The sequence below is a fragment of the Lithobates pipiens genome, unplaced genomic scaffold (genome assembly GCF_037356315.1).
Source record: "Lithobates pipiens isolate NorthernLeopardFrog02 unplaced genomic scaffold, aLitPip1_a1.2 Scaffold_8, whole genome shotgun sequence".
Taxonomy (NCBI): Eukaryota; Metazoa; Chordata; class Amphibia; order Anura; family Ranidae; genus Lithobates; species Lithobates pipiens.
The window spans coordinates 246,628,267-246,650,362 of NW_027507903.1; the positions used below are offsets into that span (position 1 = coordinate 246,628,267).

The 22,096-nt window shown below is 43.7% G+C and overlaps 1 protein-coding gene across 1 annotated transcript in view; it reads right to left on the bottom strand.

The window, feature by feature from the left end:
- Nucleotides 1-22,096, bottom strand: part of LOC143960664 (uncharacterized) — a 102,041-nt gene that overhangs the window by 42,748 nt on the left and 37,197 nt on the right. Inside the window, exons 3-5 of the mRNA XM_077469458.1 lie at nt 14,149-14,281; nt 13,524-13,693; nt 10,193-10,311 (exon numbers count right to left, since the gene is read on the bottom strand). Coding sequence (XP_077325584.1) covers nt 10,193-10,311; nt 13,524-13,693; nt 14,149-14,281 — 422 coding nt within the window. The remainder of the gene's footprint in view (nt 1-10,192; nt 10,312-13,523; nt 13,694-14,148; nt 14,282-22,096) is intronic.

Consider the following 22,096-nt stretch of genomic DNA (forward strand, 5'->3'; position numbering starts at 1 on the left):
CCTTCAGATCTACAGCGACTGCAATTCCAAGTGCACTTTCAGTACACTTTCAAGTGCACTTGCAGTGCAAAGTGAATTTTCCTTTAGTAAATAACCCCCTATATGTCAGTATTACATTGTATATACCTGGATGTTGTGGTCGTTCAGGTGCTTATCTAATAGTTTTTTTAAACTATCGATGCCCCCCGCTGAAACCACCACCTGTGAAAAGGAATTCCACATCCTTGCCGATCTTAAATCGTAAAGAACCCTCTACGCAGTTTAACCACTTTAGCCCCGGAAGAATTTACCCCTTTCCTGACCAGAGCACTTTTTGCGATTCAGCACTGCGTCGTTTTAACTGACAATTGCGCGTCGTGCAACGTGGCTCTCAAACAAAATTAATGTCCTTTTTTCCTACAAATAGAGCTTTCTTTTGGTGGTATTTGATCACCTCTGCGATTTTTATTTTTTGCGCTATAAACAAAAGAATAGCAACAATTTTGAAAAAAAACGCATTATTTTTTACTTTTTGCTATAATAAATATCCCCCAAAAATATATAAAAAAAAACTTTTTTTTTTTACTCAGTTTAGGCCGATATGTATTCTTCTAAATATTTTTGTTAAAAAAGAAAAAATAAGCGTATCGATTGGCTTGCACAAAAGTTATAGCGTCTACAAAATAGGGGATAGATTTATGGCGTTTTTATTGATAATTTTTTTTTTTACTAGTACTAGTTTTTTCTTTACTAGTACTAATACTCGTTTTTTACTACTAATGATGGCAATCAGTGATTTTTATCGTGACTGCGCTATTTTGTACAGTAAACGTGTATGGGGAACTGTGTCAAATGCTTTTGCAAAATCCAGATACACCACATCTATGGGCCTTCCTTTATTGAGATGGCAGCTCACCTCCTCACAGAAGGTTAATAGATTGGTTAGGCAAGAACGATTCTTCATGAATCCATGCTGATTACTGCTAATGATACCGTTTTCATTACTAAAATCCTGTATATAGTCACTTATCTTCCCCTCCAAGAGCTTGCATACTATTGATGTAAGGCTAACTGGTCTATAATTCCCAGGGATGTATTTTGGCCCTTTTTTAAATATTGGTGCTAAATTGGCTTTTATCCCATCAGCTGGTACCATTCAGTCAGTAGACTGTCAGAAAAAATTAGGAACAATTGTCTGGTAATTACTTTATCGAGTTCCCCAAGTACCCTCAGGTGCAAGCCATCTGGTCCCGGTGATTTAGTAATGTTAAGTTTCCCAAGTCTATTCCTAATTCTGTCTTCTTTTAGCCATGAGGGTGCTTCCTGTGATGCGTCATGAGGATAAACACTGCAGTCTAGGTTACTGAAGCCCCCCCGATTCCCTCGTGAGGACTGAGGAGAAGAATAAATTCAATGCCTACGCCATCTCCCCATCCTTTGTAACGAGATGTCCTTCCTCATTCTTTATGGGGCCAATATGGTCTGCCCTCCCTTTTTATATACTTTTGTTCTCCTCCACTATGTGTCTTTCGTGTTCTATCTTAGCTGCCCTAATTCAACCCTAACATTTCTTGTTGCATTCTTTGTAAAGTCTGAATGCTGATGATGATCCCTCAGCCTTGTATTTTGTGAAGGCCTTCTCCTTTTGCTTTTATATGCATTTTTACATTTGAGTTAAGCCATACAGGACTTGTGTTCACTCTTTTAAATGTATTTTCCAATGGAATGCACTGGCTAATGCCCTTATATAATATGCTCTTAAAGCAAACTCTCTCCTCTGTGTTCTTTGTTCCTAAGATTTTATCCCAATTTATATCTTCTAGCAAGGTTCCTAGTTTAGGGAAGTTGGCTCTTTTGAAATTCAGAGTCTTTGTATTGCCCTTATGTTTTCCTATTTGTGCAATTTATACTGAAGTCAATTGACCTATGATCACTTTGCCTGATCTGCTTACATGTGTTTGACCCTCGGCCTGCTTTACTGACTTTGCTAAACCTGCTTACAAGTGTTTGACCCTCGGCCTGCCCAATGGATTTGCTTACTTGCTTACACGGATTTGACCCCTGGCCTGCTTCACGGACTTGTTTACTTCCTCTTGTGCCTGATCCCTTGCTGTGTTCCAGATTGTCCGCTAAACTCTGCACCGAACCCTCAGCCAGTTCCTGAACCTCGGCTCACCCCCTGCACATTTCTACAGACTTCAGGAACTACACCTGCTGTGGCCCATGCCTCTGCGTGCCACCCGCTCCCTGTACCACCTCCGGGGGATGAGGTGCGCGTAGTCTCAAGGGCGAACCGATCTCGGCATCTCGGCCTCAGTAAGTACTTCTTGTGACAATAGGCACTAGAGTATTGTAGTCTGGTGAACTAAGGACTGCACTGGGGAGTTGCACTGAGAGAATAGAGAGGACACCTGTTCAGAGCAACTTTTGAGGCTGTATTACTGGATTGGTAAAAGGGCCTAGTGACCATAACCTGCTTGCTGCTTAAACAGACTGAGCATCTAGGGATTAAACACTTAACCAGTAGTCCTATACCACTGCATGCAGATACCACTGGGACTTTATTTATGTGCACCATCATAAAGAATGAGCCCTAAAGTTCACTTGTTGAATACAGGGTAAAGGACTGTCCCTTTAATAAGCTGCTCTACAAAGACTCTAGCCATTGCCTATAGGAAAAGGAGTACTGTTGCAGCAGATCTGGATTATAGTCTAGTCACCCCTAGAGTGCACCCTAGTAGAATAGTATACTTTTAACAGGACATTTATGCCAATAATGTTTACCATTCCTGTTTATGTGGTTTGTGCCATTGCTTAACACTGATTTGCACCTGGTATCGTTATATCCAACTGTTGTGATCAATACTTTAAACCACACGACAGTGCCTTGAAAAAGTATTCATTCCCTTTGAAATTTTCCACATTTTGTCAGGTTACAACCAAAAATGTAAATGTATTTTATTGGAATTTATGTGATAGACCAACACAAAGTGGCCCATAATTGTGAAGTGGAAGAAAAATGGTTTTCAACATTTTTTACAAATAATATGTGAAAAGTGTGGCTTGCATTTGTATTCAGCCCCACCTCAATACTTTGTAGCACCACCTTTCACTGCAATTACAGCTGCAAGTCTTTTTGGATATGTCTCTGCCAGCTTTGAGCATCTGGAGAGTGACATTTTTGCCTATTCTTCTTTGCAAAATAGCTCAAGCTCTGTCATATTGGACGGAGAGCGTCTGTGAACAGCAATTTTCAAGTCTTGCACAGATTCTCAATTGGATTTAGGTCTGGATGTTGACTGGTCCATTCTAACACACAAATATGCTTTGATCTAAACCATTCCATTGTAGCTCTGGCTGTATGTTTAGTGTCGTTCTGCTGGAAGGTGAACCTCCACCTCGGCTTTTAGTGCTGTCACTCTTTGAATGACAATTGCGCGGTCATACAACACTGTATCCAAATGACATTTTTATCATTTTTTTCCCACAAATAGAGATTTCTTTTGGTGGTATGGTTTGATATTTTGTTAATACATTTTGCAAACAGGTAATTTTTCTCCTTCACTGATGTACGCTGATAAGGCAGCATTGATGGGCACTGATAAGGCGGCACTGATGGGCACTGATGAGGTGGCATGGGTGGGCACTGATGAGGTGGCACTGAAGGACACTGATAGCTGGCATTGTTGGCTGGCACTGATGGGTGGCAGTGATGGGCATTGATGGGTGGCAATGATGGACATTGATTGGCACTGGTAGGTGACACTGATAGGCAGCACTGCTAGGTGGTACTGATTCGCACCACTGGGCATTGATAGGTGGCATTGACTGCTGGCAATAGTGAACACTAAGGTTCTCTAACAAACCTATGATGGCTTCACTGAACAGCTTTATTTATGCTGAGATTAAATTACACACAGGTGGATTCTAATTTACTAATTAAGGGACTTCTGAAGGCAATTGGTTCCACTAGATTTTAGTTAGGGATAAAATACAAATGCATGCCACACTTTTCAGATATTTATTTGTATAAAATGTTGAAAACCATTTATTATTGTGGAAAGTTTCAAGGGGTATAAATATTTTTTCAAGGCACTGTAGTTTATAGTGTGTGAGTACAGATTTTTGGTAGAGCTGCCCACTTTATATAGTAGTTTTTTGATGGTTCACATCAAAATTGGAAAGGAGCTGCCTCTCTAACAGGTTTTTTGAATCTGTGGTGCAGTTTTGTATAACCCTTTAACAAGAGCTCTGCAACAAAGCCATGAGAAGATCCTTATTAATGTTTGCAACACTACCGACTCTCCAGTGAAGTTGTGAGCCCATATGTTGATGAGACATGTAGATTTCACTCACTACAGTTTCACTAATCTCTGATCTGGCAGGGGGAGCAGTGGATGAAATCCCAGTGGAGATGTTCTACTCAAAGAATATCCTACATTCACCTGAATGTAAAGATCGAACCAAAGTCCAACTCTTGAGATGGTGAGAGATGTTTTCCAAAAACAGCTTTGATGTGGGGTTTGAAAAAAGGGCCCAGCAAAGAATTTGCCTCCAGGAAGACAAGCCCTCCAGAGAAGGAGCCTGATGGATTCTGTTTGTTGACCTGTAAGACCTCTCTGAACAATTGGCAGGGTTGAAGTGAGCAGGTATCATCAATCATGAAGTCCCTATGCCTTTCCCATAGTGGTGGTGAGGAAGAAGAATGCCTTCCTTAAAATGTATTTCAATGACTGAACACTTAATTGGAAAATCATTCCCAATCAGTATAGTACCTCACGGATTTCATCTCAGCTTCAAGTTTCGCCCAGGAGTTGGAAACATAGATGCTGATGTCGAGAAGGTCTTACAACCCAGAGACTCCTCTGGAAGAGTAGACACAACTCACATCAGAAGGGATACAAGCGTTGCACTAAGGAGTAGAATATTGGGCCAAAGTTGTGACAGGCTGAAGCCATTGGAGTCTCAGTTTCAGATGTCCCCAAGTACTACTATGACCTTTAACAAGTAATGGATGAAGGCCTGCTCTATATTTCAAAGAATGACTTCCAAAAAGGAGCAGATGAAAGACCCACTCTGTGTTTAACAATAAAGGCTCTGAAGGGTCAATACTTAGATTTGCTGCTGACAAACTCTCGAAAAGAAGGCCTCTCAGATGATCCTGAAGATAAATGGTAACTTTCAGCCAGGGAAGCATAGAGAGACTGCATTGGCTGCGTTGCACAGTAATCATGGTCACTTAGAGCCTGAACAAACTTTTAAACTAGTGAGAGATTTCTATGGGCTCTGTATGCAGGCTGAAATCAAGAGATATGGTCTCAACTCTTGCATATGATGTATATAGAGAAAGACTTTACTCAGTCTAGCTGCCCCAATGGGTCATTTTCAAAGTCAAGGACTGATGAAGTTGGTGTGTATTGGCTTTCTGTGCCTGCAGCCTGACACGAGTGCACAAGGGAATGTCCTGGTGGTGATTGATCACTTCACCCAGTATGCCCAGGTGTTTCCAACTAAAGATCAGCAAGCATCTACAGTGGCCAAAGTTCTGGTAGAGAAATTCTTTGTCCATTATGGCCTGTCTCAATGAATTTCTTCCCAACCAAGGGAGAGACTTTTAAAGCAAACTCATTAAGAGATTGTTAGATTTATTGGTAATTCAGAAGTCCACAACAACTTCTTACCACCTGCAAGAAGACCCACAGCCTGAATGATGCAATCGCACACTATTACATATGCTCAGGATGCCTCTTGAGCTGGCACATTTCAGCAGACATTCATTACTATAACAGCACAGAGAATAACAGGATACTCCCCCTATATGCTCATGTTTGGGAGAGAGACCCAACTGCCAGTTAGCATAACATTCAGCACATCATCAGACCAAACTTCGATTACTTCCCATGGAGGGTATGTAGACTGTTTGAGGGGGAAACTAAAATGGCATACACTACTTCAGTCATCCGAGGGCAGCGAAACCAAAGAAACTGATATAAAAAGTGAAGGTGCAGGACCTGCAACCAGGTGACAGAGTACTGCTGAGGAATCTGGATATCCCCAGGAAGCATAAGTTAGCTGATCAGTGGAAGTCCCAGCCCTATGTCATCTGCCAACAGCTGCCCAGATTGCCATTAGACCCGTTCTCTCTTCTGAGCAAATCTGGTATATTAAAAACTTGGCATCACAATCACATTCTACCATTAGCCAAAACTGTTTGTGCACTTCACCAATCAGGTTCCCAGCTATCAGAGGTAGATGAAGGGGAGAGCAGTGAGGAAAAAGATGTTTACATGGACTGGTTGTCCATCTACACTGTCAGAGACTGCCACCCCTTCTCCTGGTAAAACCAATACTGGAACCCTCAGGTCTGAGGCTTCAGAATTTATATACCAAAGTCAGTTTACCAGAAAGTCAAGAAGACCCTCCACTTTCCCTGATGCAGAGGACACTGAGGCTTATCAACCATCCATAGAACCAAAAGAAAAAACAGTTTGAAAAGGATCTAGGGTTAGACACTTTACCAGCAGCCTACACCACTGTATTAATTTGCAAGATCATAAAGACTGGACCTCAACATTAGACATCTGAAGATACAGGGTATAGGACTGTCTTTTTATATAAGCTGCTTTACAAGCCTATAGCAAAAGAGGTACTGTTGCAGTAGATCTGGGTTATGGTCTAGTCACCCCTAGAGTGCACTCCAGTAGTATAGTATAGTATTCTGGTAGCAGGAAAGTTATGCCAATACTGTTTACCATTTCTATTGATGTGGTTTTCACTATTGCCTAATACTAATTTGCAGTTTACCAGGTATAGATCTATCTAACTGTTGTGTCTATTACATAACTACAACCGCATGTTAGCCTTTCTGTTTGGAGAGTTGTATTAAATCTACTTTATACCTGTCTCTATATGTACATAGTGAACCCCCTTCAGTTTTTTACAATATAACATAATTCTTTACACTTAACCAAACTGGTGTTTTATCTTCAGATAAAGAATTGTAATTTATTTTAGGGGTTATGTGTTGGGAGCTCACTTTAAAAGTAGTAGTGGGCCAACCCAAATTCCTGGGTTCAGTTCAGGGTAGATTTGCAGAACTGTATTCTACAGAATTCTTGATACCAAACACAAACCCCACTGAAGTTAACTGAAGCATAATCGCATAATCCTAGAAATGAATATTGGCCATTTTCCAGGCGAGGAATTGATAAACAGAGGCATGGGGGGGGGGGGGGGTGGCACTGATTTTAATGCTTTAAAGTAAAACATTAAATGCTGAATTAATTTAAATAACATTCCTGGGGATGCCCTTAACCTGTCCATTAAATACATACCCAACCCCTATCCTTGAAGAGAAGCCCCAGATAAAAAGACGTTACACTCACTGATCATCTGATGCAACCTTTCAAGTTCTTTAACAATGTTGTATTAGATTGCATCAGGTTCTCCACCAATTTGCCAAAAGAACCTTTTGGTCCTCACAGCCAAACCAATGTTCCTTCACTACCTGTCACAGGATAACCAGGCATTATTGCTGCTATTCTGTTCAGGGCATAGTTCTCAGCCTTATGTCTGCCGTGCCCAATTGGACTACGGTGGAACCCAATGCTATCAGAGAGTGAGTTGCTATTAGCATAGTCACTGCTGAATAACATCCTTTAGTTAGTGTTAGGATTAGTGAAAGGGTTACGTTTTAAGAGCCAGGTCACGGGTTAAAGCAACTTTGAATATTTTTACTTTGAATACTTACCTCTGCAGGGGTGGCAAGTCAGACCTGCTCTATCTTCCAGAACTGCAGTCTCTGACAAAGTCTTCAAACTGCAATTTCTGACAAAGTCTTCCACATTTTCTTTGCATTTTTCTCAATTGTTTACAAAAAACATACATTGATCTTTCAGAAACCATGTTAAAAATAATATAAACAACATGCAAGTCTTCAACATTTAACAATTTTGGAAGTATCAACTTCAATCACCCCTGCTGCTGTGGCCCCACTAGCCCCTATATCATTGCTGTGTCCTGTTAATGATCAGAGAAGGAACAACACCTCAGAGGGTGCAGGCTTTCCACTCTCTGGAAAGTGTTAAAGGACTTTGCTGAAGGCTTCAGCACTAGAAAGCACTGTCACTTCACTAACCATTTTTATCAAGTTGTTTTGGGTAAAGTTCTGCTTTAAGCACAACTCCAGCTGAAGATTTTTTATTTTTTTTCATTTTTGAATAAAATGTGGCAAACCCAGGACATTGCTAAGTAGACATGTGCAGAGTAAAATATTTCGTTTCGGAATTTAGTTTTCGTCCGAAAAATTTATTTATTTAGTTACTCCCGAAATTCGTTTTTATTTATTTCGTTTTTCGTTCAGAAATTGCATTCGTCCGAAAACCCACATGAATTACGGTCGAATCTGTCTTTGAAGGCTTATGGTGTCTGTCGAATGTATAAAGAAGATTCGACGGAGCTAGTATATAGCATACTTCGTGTGAACTTTAGAACCCTATTAAAGTCTATGGGACTCCAACGTTCAAAATCTAAAGTGCTAATTTTAAAGACTAATTTGCAAGTTACTGTCCTAAAAAGTGTTTGGGGACCCGGGTCCTGCCCCAGGGGATATGGATCAATGCAAAAAAAAGTTTTAAAAACGGCCTTTTTTTGGGGAGCAGTGATTTTAATAATGATTAAAGTGAAACAATAAAAGTGTAATATTCCTTTAAATTTCGTAGGGGGGGGTGTCTATAGTATGCCTGTGAATGGGGCGCATGTGTCTGGTGCTTAGAACTGTCCCTGCACAAAGTGTCATTTATGCAGGAAAAAAAGTCCTTTAAAATCACTCGCAGCTATTATGAATTGTCGGCTCCGTAATACAAAGAACACTCATTGAAAGTCATTGATAAAAAAATAAATAAATAAAAAAGCGTGGGGGTCCCCCAAATTCAATTACCAGGCCCTTCAGGTCTGGTATGGATATTAAGGGGAACCCTGCCTCAAATTTTTGAAAAAAATTGACGTGGGGTTCCCCCTAAATATCCATAACCAGACCCTTCAGGTCTGGTATGGATATTAAGGGGAACCCCGCGTCAAATTTAAAAAAAAATTGACGTGGGGGTCCCCCTAAAAATCCATACCAGACCCTTTATCCGAGCACGCAACCTGGCAGGCCGCAGGAAAAGAGGAGCGCCCCCCCCCCCTCCCTCCTGAACCATACCAGGCCACATGCCCTCAACATTGGGAGGATGCTTTGGGGGTCTGTGACCCCTCAAAGCACCTTGTCCCCATGTTGATGAGGACAAGGGCCTCATCCCCACAACCCTGGCCGGTGATTTTGAGGGTCTGCGGGCGGGGGGGGCTTATCAGAATCTGGAAGCCCCCTTTAACAAAGGGACCCCCAGATCCCAGCCCCCCCTGTTTGAAATGGTAAGGGGGTACAAAAGTACCCCTATCATTTCACAAAGAAAGTGTCAAAAATAGTTAAATAAGACAAACACACTTTTGAAAAATTCCTTTATTAAAAATATAAAAAAAGATTCCAGCAGTGGTAATCCACTCTTGCTATCCAGCGACGGACGATCATCTCTCCAGCGATGGCTGTTCTGAATCAGCGCAGCGAATCCTCCATCCTTCTTCTGTCTCCACGGAGGAGACACTGCAGGGATTCCGGCGGCCTGATGTTTCTTATATACGGAGGGCAGGGCCACCTGTCACCTGACCCCGCCCCCCTGACGCAAGGGGAAACCCGGGGTTCCCTGTGACGTATGGGTGACCCCGCCCCCCCTCTGATGTAACGGAAACCTGCCTGTGTTACATCAGAGGGGTGCAGGGTCACCCATACGTCACAGGTCACATCGAATTGTCAGAGTCACATCGAATCTCCTATTCTATATCGAACTGTTGTAACAATGAAAACGAAAATAAAGCATTTATTTATGTCGGATCTTTCGTTTTTTGGATTCTGTGCTTTCGTTATCGTTTGTCAAAATGAAAACGAAAATAGCTGAAATTCAGACGAAAATGCATTCGGATGAAAACGAATGCACATGTCTATTGCTAAGAGATAAACTTCTTATATCCTCTATATGGGCATGTTCTATACATTTCTTTGTATGGCCCATTAAAAGCTGATGACAGGTTCACTTGGCTCCATAGCAGAAAAAGCTTCAAGAGGTTTAGTTTAGTTCAAAAATATTTTTCTCATTTTCTAGAAGCCCCGTTTTAATACCTGTATGAAGTTGAAAATTCAGCCTATCTTTGTTCCTTCTTTTTCCATGTATCTGCTGTGGAACTGTCCATGATGTGGGGCAGCAAATGCCAGTTATTCTCAAATCAATTGTGGTGTTCCTGTAAAGGATAAAATATAAGGCTGTCATAGCAAATTTGCTTGAATGATCTATGATGCTTCCACACATGAAAGATATCTACAGTAATGCAGTTGTAACTTTAAAGTTAGATTATAAAATAAGTATCACTGGTAACACACCAGCGTGTTTATTTCTTAAAAAAAAAAGAAAGAAAGAAAAACCTTGTTTTCTCTTAAATATTAACAAAATAAACATTAACCACTTTCAGACCGGACCATTTTGCTGGTCAATGACCAGAGGTCTTTTTACAATTTGGCACTGTGCTGCTTTAACTGGTAATTGTGCGGTCATGCAATGTTGTACCCAAACAAAATTTTCGTCCTTTTCTTCCCACAAATAGAGCTTTCTTTTGATGGTATTTGATTGCCTCTGCGATTTTTATTTTTTGCGATATAAACGTAAAAAGACCGCAAATTTTGAAAAAAAATGATATTTTCTACTTTTTGTTATTAGAAAAATCCAATAAACTCAATTTTAGTCATACATTTAGGCCAAAATGTATTCAGCCACATGTCTTTGGTAAAAAAAAAGTCAATAACTGTATATTTATTGGTTTGCGCAAAAGTTGTCACATCTACAAACTAAGGTACGTTTTCTGGAATTTACGCAGCTTTTAGTTTACGACTGCCTATCTCATTTCTTGAGGTGCTAAAATGGCAGGGCAGTACAAAACCCCCCCAAATGACCCCATTTTGGAAAGTAGACCCCCTAAGGAAATTGATAAGTGGCATGTTGAGCCCATTGAATATTTTATTTTTTTGCCTCAAGCAATTGAATAATGACAAAAAGAAAATTTTTATTTTTTTTTACACAAAGTTGTCACTAAATGATATATTGTTCACACATGCTATGGGCATATGTGAAATGACACCCCAAAATAAATTCTGCTGCTTCTCCTGAGTACGGGGATAACACATATGTGGGATTTTTTGGGAGCCTAGCCGCGTACGGGGCCCCGAAAGCCAAGAACTGCCTTCAGGTTTTCTAAGGGCGTAAATATTTGACTTCACTCCTCACTACCTATTACAGTTTTGAAGGCCATAAAATGCCAAGATGGCACAAAACCCCCATAAATGACCCCATTTTAGAAAGTAGACACCCCAAGCTATTTGCTGAGAGGCATGTTGAGTCCATGGAATATTTTATATTTTGCCACAAGTTGCGGGAAAATTACAAACTTTTTTTTTTTTTTTTCACAAAGTTGTCACTAAATGATATATTGCTCACGCATGCCATGGGCATATGTGAAATGACACCCCAAAATAAATTCTGCTGCTTCTCCTGAGTACGGGGATACCACATATGTGGGACTTTTTGGGAGCCTAGCCGCGTACGGGGCCCCGAAAACCAAGCACCGCCTTCAGGCTTTCTAAGGGCGTTATAGTTTTGAAGGCCATAAAATGCCAAGATGGCACAAACCCCCCCCCCCAAATGACCCCATTTTGGAAAGTAGACACCCCTAAATTTAGGGGTACACTAGTGAGACTAGGTAATAAATGGCGGGTGCCCTGAAACTATAAAAAAATAACTAACCAACCAGCGTCACCTGTAACAGTTATATGGTGATTACTGGTGAAAGGGTTAACTAGGGGGCAATCAGGGGGCTTTATGCGGTAGTATATGGGGGTCCCTGGCGCTATAAAAAGTTGCGGCGAACCTAAATACCTACCTGCCTAACTAGCGTCACCTGTGACACTAATACAGCGATCAGAAAAATTATCGCTTATTAGGCTGGGTTCACACTGGAGCGATGCGGGAACGCCACGAATCCGCGGCGGGTTCCCGCATCGCATGCCTCCCGGTGGCAGTTCACACTGCCCTATGCGAACTGCTGGGAGTGTCAGTGAAATGTTAATGACACCCCCAGATCAGTTTGCATATCGCAGTGCGATCTGCAAACTCGGATCGCATGGTGTGAACACCCATGCGATCCGATTCTGCTGCGGACCAAAAAAAGGGTCCCGTGCGAATTTGCGGCGGGTGCGGCGCGAATTCAGCCATACTATCTGTATGGCTGAACTCGAATCGCACAGAGATCGGATGTGATTTGCACTGCAGTGCGGTGCGAATCACATTCGTTCTCATAAACCGCTGCAATGTGAACTCAGCCTTAGTGACACTGGCGACGGGGGGTGATCACGGGGTTAAACCTTTATTAAGGGGGTTAGGGGGGTACATTAGAACTAAAGGGGGCTAACCCTAACTGCCCTAACAGTTATTACAGTCACAAATGACACCAATGCAAAAAAAATAAAAAATGACATTGGTGTCACTGTGACTGGGGGGCAGGGGTAATTGGGGGGGTGATCGGGGGGTGTGAGTGTGCCTGGCATGTTCTACTGTGTAGTGTCGTGTTGGTGCAACTCACCGATCCTCTCTCCTCGGTGTCGGAACGAAAAATACCGACACGGAGGAGAGATTACATCACTTCCTCTCCTGTGTTTACATTACAGGAGAGGAAGTGATGTCACGGAGCATTTCCATTCGTCGGGAGCGATCGCGAGGGGGAGGCCATGAATGAATGGCCGCCCCCTCATCCCGGATCGCTCCCGAACGAATACCGATCGGGCCCCCCGCCCGCGGGAAGGCAGGGACGTACAGGTACGCCCATATGCCTGCCCGTGCCATTCTGTCGACGTACATCATCATGCGGCGGTCGGCAAGTGGTTAAACAGAAATGCAGCAAAATAGATTCTCTAATAAGAAATAGCCAGAAAATTGCCATTTTCCAGATTGGTTATTATGACAATATACAGAAGATTGTTTCATAAAAGTAATTTTTTTTTTTTTTTTAATGTCTATAGGTACAGTGATTTGCAAAAGTATTCATGAATTTTACCTATTTTGTTACATTACAGCCTTTAGTTCAATATTTTGTTTTGTTTTTATTTGAATTATATATGACGGATCAGAACACAATAGTCTAAGTTGGTGAAGTAAAATTAGAAAAATATATACATAAAACTATTTTTCAGAAATAAAAAAAATGATAATTGGCATGTGCAAATGTATTCACCCCCTTTGTTATAAAACCCATAAAAAGCTCTCGTGCAACTAATTACCTTCAGAAGTCACATAATTAGTGAAATGATGTCCAAGTATGTACAATCTAAGTGTCACATCATCTGTCATTACTGTAGCAATAGGGAGAATTTTTTTTATATATTCCTTTTTGTTATTGAAAACAATTACCTGTTCTCAGAAGAATAATAAAGTGACCGTTTATTACATTGTTCTTTGAAGCCTTTGACCCATTTCTTGTGGAATTCAGATTCCAGGACACTTCTTGAGCTTCGAGCACTATGTAAGCTTTTATAACTTTGTTCATCACATCTCTTTTCCTTAACATGGGTAGTTGGAAACTGAAACACAAAAGTTATTAGACCCACGTAAGAATGCGATAGAATGAAGGATTGTCTGTGTTGCACTTAGCAACTATGTAGACTTCTTGTTTTCACTGTATAGCCTTCGGCAGGAACATCAAGGGCATACTCTGCTTGGATGCAGTTGGCTACACAAATATTTCCTCTTTCAGACATGTATTAAATAAGGTTCACTGGGGTCTTTCATAAAATATTTGTATTGGTCCATTAAACAGAGCTTTTCCAAATACAATAAACACAGAAAAAGGTGTCGCTACTGCTAAAGATATCATAGAAGTAAATGCTAATTTTTTTCCTAAATCTGATTTTAAAGAGAAATATTTTCTCTGATGGAAGTTGCCTTTGTATTTGACAATTATACAGATCTATTTTAATGTACTATTAATACTAACATAATACATAGAAGACAAAATCATAGTTTGCACTTTATTTACCAATGCTCTCACTGTTGTTGAAGGAGGCAGGAAAACAGTTTGTTGCTCTCTCCATGTTCTTGGGTAGCACTGTGAACCTTCTGTATATTTGGGGTACTTGTCTTCTGTTGCGCCATAACTTACATTTGTTCCCCTAAAGGGAAAACAGAATTTTTTTTTCATCTACTGAAAATTATTTTACATATGGAACTGACATAGTTATATAACAGAATCTGCATGTAAGAGCATTTTTAATGTTTGTCCCTTGGGCATTTCATATTATTTCCACATTTGTCTGTCTATATTAGCCCAATTTCACACATACACACATATATGTTTTGCTTTGTTTTTACTTGTGACCATCACTGTATGTGTTGCCTGCACCTGAGATGATGTTCACCTCTTATTGGTTTTCATTGACAACATTTTGTAGCAAAAGGACTTGAGTCTATAGTTTACTTTCAGATTGTTTTTTTAGAACTCATTTACACCTAAGTGTTGTAGAAATGTGTAGTACTGCAAAGCACCATGCATGTATTAGCACATTGTAGTGCCATTATTTTCAATGGTACCCTAATGCACTAAGGAAACCTACTTGTGAGTTGTGACACACATGAACCACAGTACACCACGATGCAGGTAAATGCACTATTGTATGTTTTGGTGCACTGGAAAAAATACTGCGTGTCTGTTTGTGTGTTCCTGTGCACTGGTAGGCTGTTCATTTGAATGGGCTGCCTTAACCTAACACGTTACCACTTAACATAATCCATCTGATCAATAGATAAAAAATATATAGATAAAAAACCTTTATATACACAATCTTATACCAACAGTTGATCCAGAGGAACGCAAAAAACTAAACAAAAAACAATATAGTCCAATTTGCTCCAGTGTGGGGAGGGGGGGACAAAAATCCTTCCTGACCCCCCCAGGAGGGAATTGGATATTCCTTAGTGAATTAATATAACACAGCAGAATGGCAACATGAATTAGCTTTTCAGATCTCCAGCAAGGTACCCATGATTTTATATATGCCTTTACTCTATAACACCAAACTAATATTCACCTACAAAAGCCAGTACTTACATATAAAATTATTACCAAAAATTAAGATGATAACAATACCATATATCACTTTTGTTGTTATGTATCAATGTATTATACAGCATAAACAGGGCTCGAGTCCTGCAGGAACGCATAGGAACGGCGTTCCTGCCCTTTTTCCTCAGCAGGAATCTTGTTTAGCAGCTGCATCCTGCAGGACTGGCCTTTGGCTGCATACACACACTGCCCCACTCTCCACACACTCTGCCAATCAGAGGTAAACTTACATCACACTGCAGAGAGAGCCCTGCCGATATCCAGTGAGGCAACTGACAGCACACTGCCAAGGGAACTCCTAGACTCCTCCTCAGCTCTGACACAACCAAAGGGAGACCGGGGACAGGGCCAGATTAAAAATGTCATGGGCCTGGTGCTGAGGATTTTGGTGGGGGTTTTTTAAATATGTATATAAATAAATAAATAAAAATGCAAAAAAAATTTGTTATAACAAATTAAATTAAATAGAGAGAGGGAGGATGAGGGAGAGGGGTGAGGGATAAGGGAGGGAGGATGAGAGAGACAGGAGGGATGAGAGAGAGGACGTGCATGAGCATGCGTGGGAGTGACAACAAGACGGCCAAGGCAAGGGACCGAAGGATCCCGGAGGGAAGACTGGGTGAAGATGGAAGTACCCGGGACCCATCGGATTGATCACAGTGCAGAGCTGGAGGTACGTGTAACCTAATGTGCTAACATGCTGTGCATACTTGTACATTATGGCATAACCTACCTCAGGGCCTCTAAAAAGTAGTAATGTTAGTGTAGTTTACTACCGCTTTACTATCACAGGATCTCAGGAGCCTCTCATGGGGCCCCCTTCTGACCCGGTGGCCCTTGGGCCCAAGTGCATAGTTGCCAACATTTCAAAAATATTTTCAGGGAGACTTTTTTTTAGAGTAGCTGACATACCCTATGTTCTTCTATGCATCACAGTAGTAATCACAAAATTAAATTAGTACTAATAAGACTAATAATGGGCAGAACAAATATGAGGACTGAGAAGAGTTCCTTTGGATGAACTAACAAAAGTGTGCCCATTCTAGAGCTGGCAACATTGAGGATATTCAATATAATGTTAAAGAGCTGTTTTGTGAGTAAGAGGCATAGGGGAGGAGTGTGGATGGTATAAAAGTGGTAAGTATGTGCAGGTGAGGGAGAGGAATGGGGTGGTATAACAGTGGGTACTATCTACAAGAGAAGAGTGTGGAGGGTTGACAGTGTGCACTATGCACAGGAGAGGAGTGTGAAGGGTATGATGGGGGCAGTATGTAGAGGAGAGGAGTGTGGAAGGTATTATGGGGGGCAGTATGTACAGGGGAGGAGTGTGGAAGGTATTATGGGGGCAGTATGTACAGGAGAGGAGTGTGGAAGGTTTTTATGGGGGCAGTATGTACAGGAGAGGAGTATGGAAGGTATTATGGGGGCAGTAGGTACAGGAGAGGAGTGTGGAAAAAAAAAGACAGTTGGCAGTATGTACAGGAGAGGAGTGTGGAGGCAATGATAGTTGGCAGCATGTACAGGAGAGGAGTGTGGGGGGTATGATAGTGGGCAGTATGCACAGGAGAGGAGTGTGGAGGGTATGACAGCTGGCACTATGTACAGTAGAGGAGTTTATGAAAGTGTGCAGTATGTCCAGGAGAGGAGTGTGGACGGTATGATACTGAGCAGTATGTACAGGAGACGATTGTGCAGGGTAAGACAGTGAGCAGTATGTACAGCAGATGAGTGTGGAGGGTAAACCAGTGGGCAGTATGTACAGGAGAAGAGTGTGGAGGATATGACAGTGGGCAATATGTACAGGAGAGGAGTGTGGAGGGTATGACAGTGAGCAGTAAGTACAGGAGAGGTGTATGGAGGGTATGGAAATTGGCAGTATGTACAGGAAAGAAGTGTGTAGGGTGTGAGAGTGGGCAGTATGCACAGGAGTGAAACGCGTCTACATGACCACAGTTTGGTGTCTTTGGTGTTATATTTCTGAAACAAAATAAAAAGCAAATGGAAGTTCTGGATGTGCAGCCATTTCTTTCTTCTTTCCAAGTTTCCCATGGAGGCAGGCCGGGGCTAGCAAGATACTCCAATCAGCCTTATCTTTATACACCTGGAGCAGCGGTTCTTTTTCTTCCAATCTATTAATCTACTTGAGTACAACCAGCCCGTAAGGTTTTTCCCAAAACAATATGTGCTGCCAGCTATAGTTAGCAACACTGATTACTGTATTCGGTGGGTAGGGAAGGCTCCCCACTGGCAGAACACAATAACACTGCGGGAGTGATTCGCCAATTCACAGGTCAGCAGGTGAGAGGGTTTGTGGGGACAGGCTGGTGCAGGGGTGGATCCAGAGTCTAGTTTCGGGAGGGGCACTATCAGAAAATACTTTTTTTGGAGGCAATTTATTGGGGAAATGGCTGGTTTTGTTCGCTTAAATCATCACGGCACCATGGTTGATATGGTGTCAAGATGATTGAAGCACATTATTTCTATTATAACATTGTTATATAAAATGAAATAGTTCAACTCACCATAATCGGTGGGAGCCCTAAGCATGTCACTTGCCACTGTAGCCTGCCACCAGCTGCGGATTGTCACTTGCCACGTCATCTGTCACCAGATGCAGCTTGTCACTTGCCACATTGCCTGTCACCAGATGCTGATTGTCACTTGCCACATCACCTGTCACCAGATGCAGATTGTCACTTGCCATGTCACCTGCCACATGTTGCGGATTGTCACTTGCCGTGTCACCTGCCACATGTTGCGGATTGTCACATGCCACGTTGCCTGTCACTAGATGCAGATTGTCACTTGCCACATGTTTCGGATTGTCACTTGCCACATCACCTGCCTCACATTACGGATTGTCACTTGCCACATCACCTGCCACATGTTACGGATTGTCACTTGCCCCGTCGCCTGCCACACATTTCGCTGTGAGCTTTGGCCGCTGTCTCCTCCTCTCCATGTCACAGATCATGTCCCTGTCGGGGCAGGCAGTCTGCCAGTGTAACAGGCAGCGGCGCAGAGACAGAGCAGATGGAAGAAAAAAAGGTAAGAAAAAAAAAAGGAAGAAAAAAAAGGTAAGACTCACTTGTGAGTTTTGATAAGCCCAATCATTGGCTGGATAGCTGCTGGGTCCCGCCCACCTCTGACATCACACCATCATCTGTCAGTGCCATCTACCAATCAGTGCCACCTGCCAGTGCCAACTAGTGCCAACTAGTGCCATCTGCCAGTGCCATCTGCCAATGCCAACCAGTGCCACCTGCCAGTGCCAATTAGTCCTATACCACAGGCAGGCAGCTGTAGTAATTACAGTCGGTGTATTGTGTCATCTGCACAGTGTGCGCCTAAAGCTACCCCAATTGCTGGTGTTCTTCTGATCCTATACCACAGGCAGGCAGCTGCAGTAATTACAGTTGGTGTATTGTGTCATCTACACAGTGTGCGCCTAAAGCTACCCCAATTTCTGGTGTTCTTCTGATCCTATACCACAGGCATGCAGCTGCAGTAATTACACTCGGTGTATTGTGTCATCTGCACAGTGTGCGCCTAAAGCTACCCCAATTGCTGGTGTTCTGCTGATCCTATACCGCAGGCAGCTGCAGTAATTACAGTTGGTGTACACACTGTGCACATAAAGCTACCCCAATTGCTGGTGTTCTCATACTAATACTACAGGCAGACAGTTGATTCTGCTAGCTGCAGTATATCAGTATATACGTCCCAGCTTTGTGCAGCTACATCTCCTTGCAGGCCATTAGTATGTCTGGAAGGCCAACAAGGAGAGGCAGACATTCACGAGCCAATAAAAGAGGGCAAGCAGGCTTTGTGTCTAGAGGCAACAGTGCTGGTCGTGGACACGTTGCATCCTCATCAGCACGTGGCCATGGGACACGATTGTCCTTATTTTCTGCAGCTAGATGTGTTGAGCCGCAACATGCCGAAGAATTCATAGAGTGGATGACCAAGCCGTCCTCATCCTCTCTCACCCAGGCTCAGGGTACTGGCAAAGCATCTGCCAACGCGGCCTCTTCCCTCGGCTCAATGGCATCAGTCACTCCTTCCCTAGCCCCACCATGTCCTCCTGAGGAATCCCCCGAACTGTTGAGCACAGTGTTGGGTACATACTAAATGAGGATGTGCAGCGTTTTGAAGGCTCTGATGATGATACCCAGCTAGAGGAAGGCAGTAACGTGAGCCCAGAGAGAGGGGATGCCCAAGAAGGACAGCAATCTGGCAGTCATGTTTGCCCCAGCTGAAGCATACTGTCAGGTTTGTGCCAGTGATGAGGAGGGAGGGGATGATGAGGTCACTGACTCCACGTGTGTGCCTGATAGGAGAGAGGAGGAGGCACATCTCCAACGAGGCAGGATGCCCTCCAGGGGCCAGCTTAAGGGCAGCACACTGACTGCATCACACCACAGAGCTCCGCATGTACAGGGCGCTGCCTCTGCGTGTTACTCCAAAAGTTCTTTGGTGTGGGACTTTTTTGAGACTAGTGCATTAGATCGCACCGCTGCTATTTGCAACACATGTCTCAAGCATATCTCACATGACCAAAACATCAGCTGCCTGGGCACCACATGCTTGACCAGACATATGTCGACCTGCCATGCAGTTCATTGGCAAGCGTACATAAAAGAGCCACACCAAAGAACAAAGCGGTCCTCTCCTTGCTCCTCATCAGCTGGGATCTCTAACGCCACTATACCTTCAGTCCTCTCTGAAACCTGCTGTCAGGAATCCGTCCGTTCCGTGCGATCGGGTCTCCGTTCGCGCACACGCGTTCGTGCCGCGGGTCGTCGTGGGCACGCGCGTCGCCAGACGCGCGCGGGTGCACGCCGTTCGTATGTGCGCACGCACGTGTGCGCGCTAGCGCGATTGGCGCCAGTGGCCCTTTTTAAAGGTACAGCTGCAGATGTTCTGTGCTGTTCGTCTGCAGCTAGTACCTGAAGCAACCCGTTATTCTGTCTGAAAGCTACCCGATACCTGACCTGGCTTCCATTTGACTCTGCTGTCTTCCCCTGCTCCGACCCCGGCTTGTTTGACCCTTCTTGGACTGATACCTGTTGCCGAACCCCGCTTGTTGACTGTTCTTCTGCCTCTCCCCTGCTGGCTCCTGCTTGCTGCTGATTCTACTTGCTCTCCTGCTCAGAGATCCTTCCGGGCCTGCTTCTGCCTCTCCAGATCCGTGCACTACCCGGTCAGTCTCCACAGTCAGTTTGCCAACCATCATCGGCTGCCTTCTGCTGCAGAGAGCTCCTGCATCTGGAAGATCTTCACATCACCAGCACCTGCTGCTGCATCTGGCCAGACGCTCCTACCCCGCTGTGCTCCTGTCCCTCTGTTCCCACTTCAGAGAGACTTGAACCAGAGCCGTAAGAGAGGTCTCCTTCCACCAAGTCAGACTCACCATCCGAAAACCTAACACCTGCATTGAGAGGAATGAAGGTGTAGAATTAGGTGTGTCAGTCAAGTACTTGCGGGCAATCTGCTATTGGTACACCGACGTCCGATTGTACCAGGCAAATTTCCCTGCCCCAGCTGCTGCACCATCAAAAGAAGTTCACTCCCAGACATCCACATGCCCAGCGGTTCGATGCTAGCTTGGCTAAATTGCTAGCACTTCAACTGCTGCCTTTTCAGTTGGTAGACTCTGACCCTTTCCATGAGTTTGTGGATTGTGCGGTTCCTCAGTGGTAGGTTCCCAAACGTCACTTTTTCTCACGGAAGGCGATTCCGGCTCTCTACCAGCATGTGGAAGGCAATGTCTTGGCCTCGCTGGACAAGGCGGTCAGCGGTAAGGTGCATATTACCGCTGACTCACAGTCCAGCAGGCATGGACAGGGACGTTACCTATCTTTCATACCACATTGGGTGACTCTTCTTGCAGCTGGGAAGGATGCAGGACAAGGTGCAGTAGTGTTGGAGGTTGTTCCGCCACCACGCCTCCAAAATGCTACTACTGGTGATTCTGACACACCTCTCTCCTCCACCCCCTCCTCTTCTTCCTCCATGGCCTCTTCCTGTGCTTTGTCCTCAGAACCAGCGGTGCTCCGTAGGCATTCAAGGGGCTGCGCAAGGACGCAGGCAAAAATATGCCATGCTGTGCTTGCACTGGTGTGCTTGGGGGACAGGAGCCACACTGGGGCAGAGATTCTGTCAGCTCTGCAGGAGCAGGCTGAGAGGTGGTTGACGCCACACCAGGTTAAGCCAGGAATGGTGGTTTGTGACAATGGCACCAACCTCCTCTCCACCCTCCGACAGGGACAACTGACCCATGTGCCCTGTATGGCTCACGTCCTTAACTTGGTGGTGCAGCGGTTCTTGGGCAGGTACCCAGGCTTACAGGATGTCCTGAGGCAGGCCAGGAAAGTCTGTGTGCATTTCCGCCGGTCATATAATGTCAGTGCTAGGCTGACTAACCTCCAAAAGGAATTTAACCTACCCAAGAACCGCCTAATCTGTGACATGCCCACCAGGTGGAACTCAACGTTGGCCATGCTGCAGCAGCTGCACATGCAGCAGAGGGCCATCAATGAGTACCTGTGCGACTATGGCATCAGGACAGGGTCAGGGGAGCTTGTTTTTTTGCAGAAAGGTCTGTGCAGCGTGTTCCCAGAGACTGGGAGGTTACAAATTCCTGGTCCTGGACAATGTGTTGCTGAGGCTTTGGTCAGTCACAGAAGGAGCAGTGGAGAAGGTGGCTGTCTGACCAATACGTTAAGACAATTTTTTAGTCCGCAGCCCCAAGGTATGATCGGTTCCAGCAACCATCGCCAGCGTCTGATCTACATGGTGCAGGAATACCTAGGGGCAAGATCAGACTTGGACACCTTTCCCACTGAAAATCCTCTGGGTTACT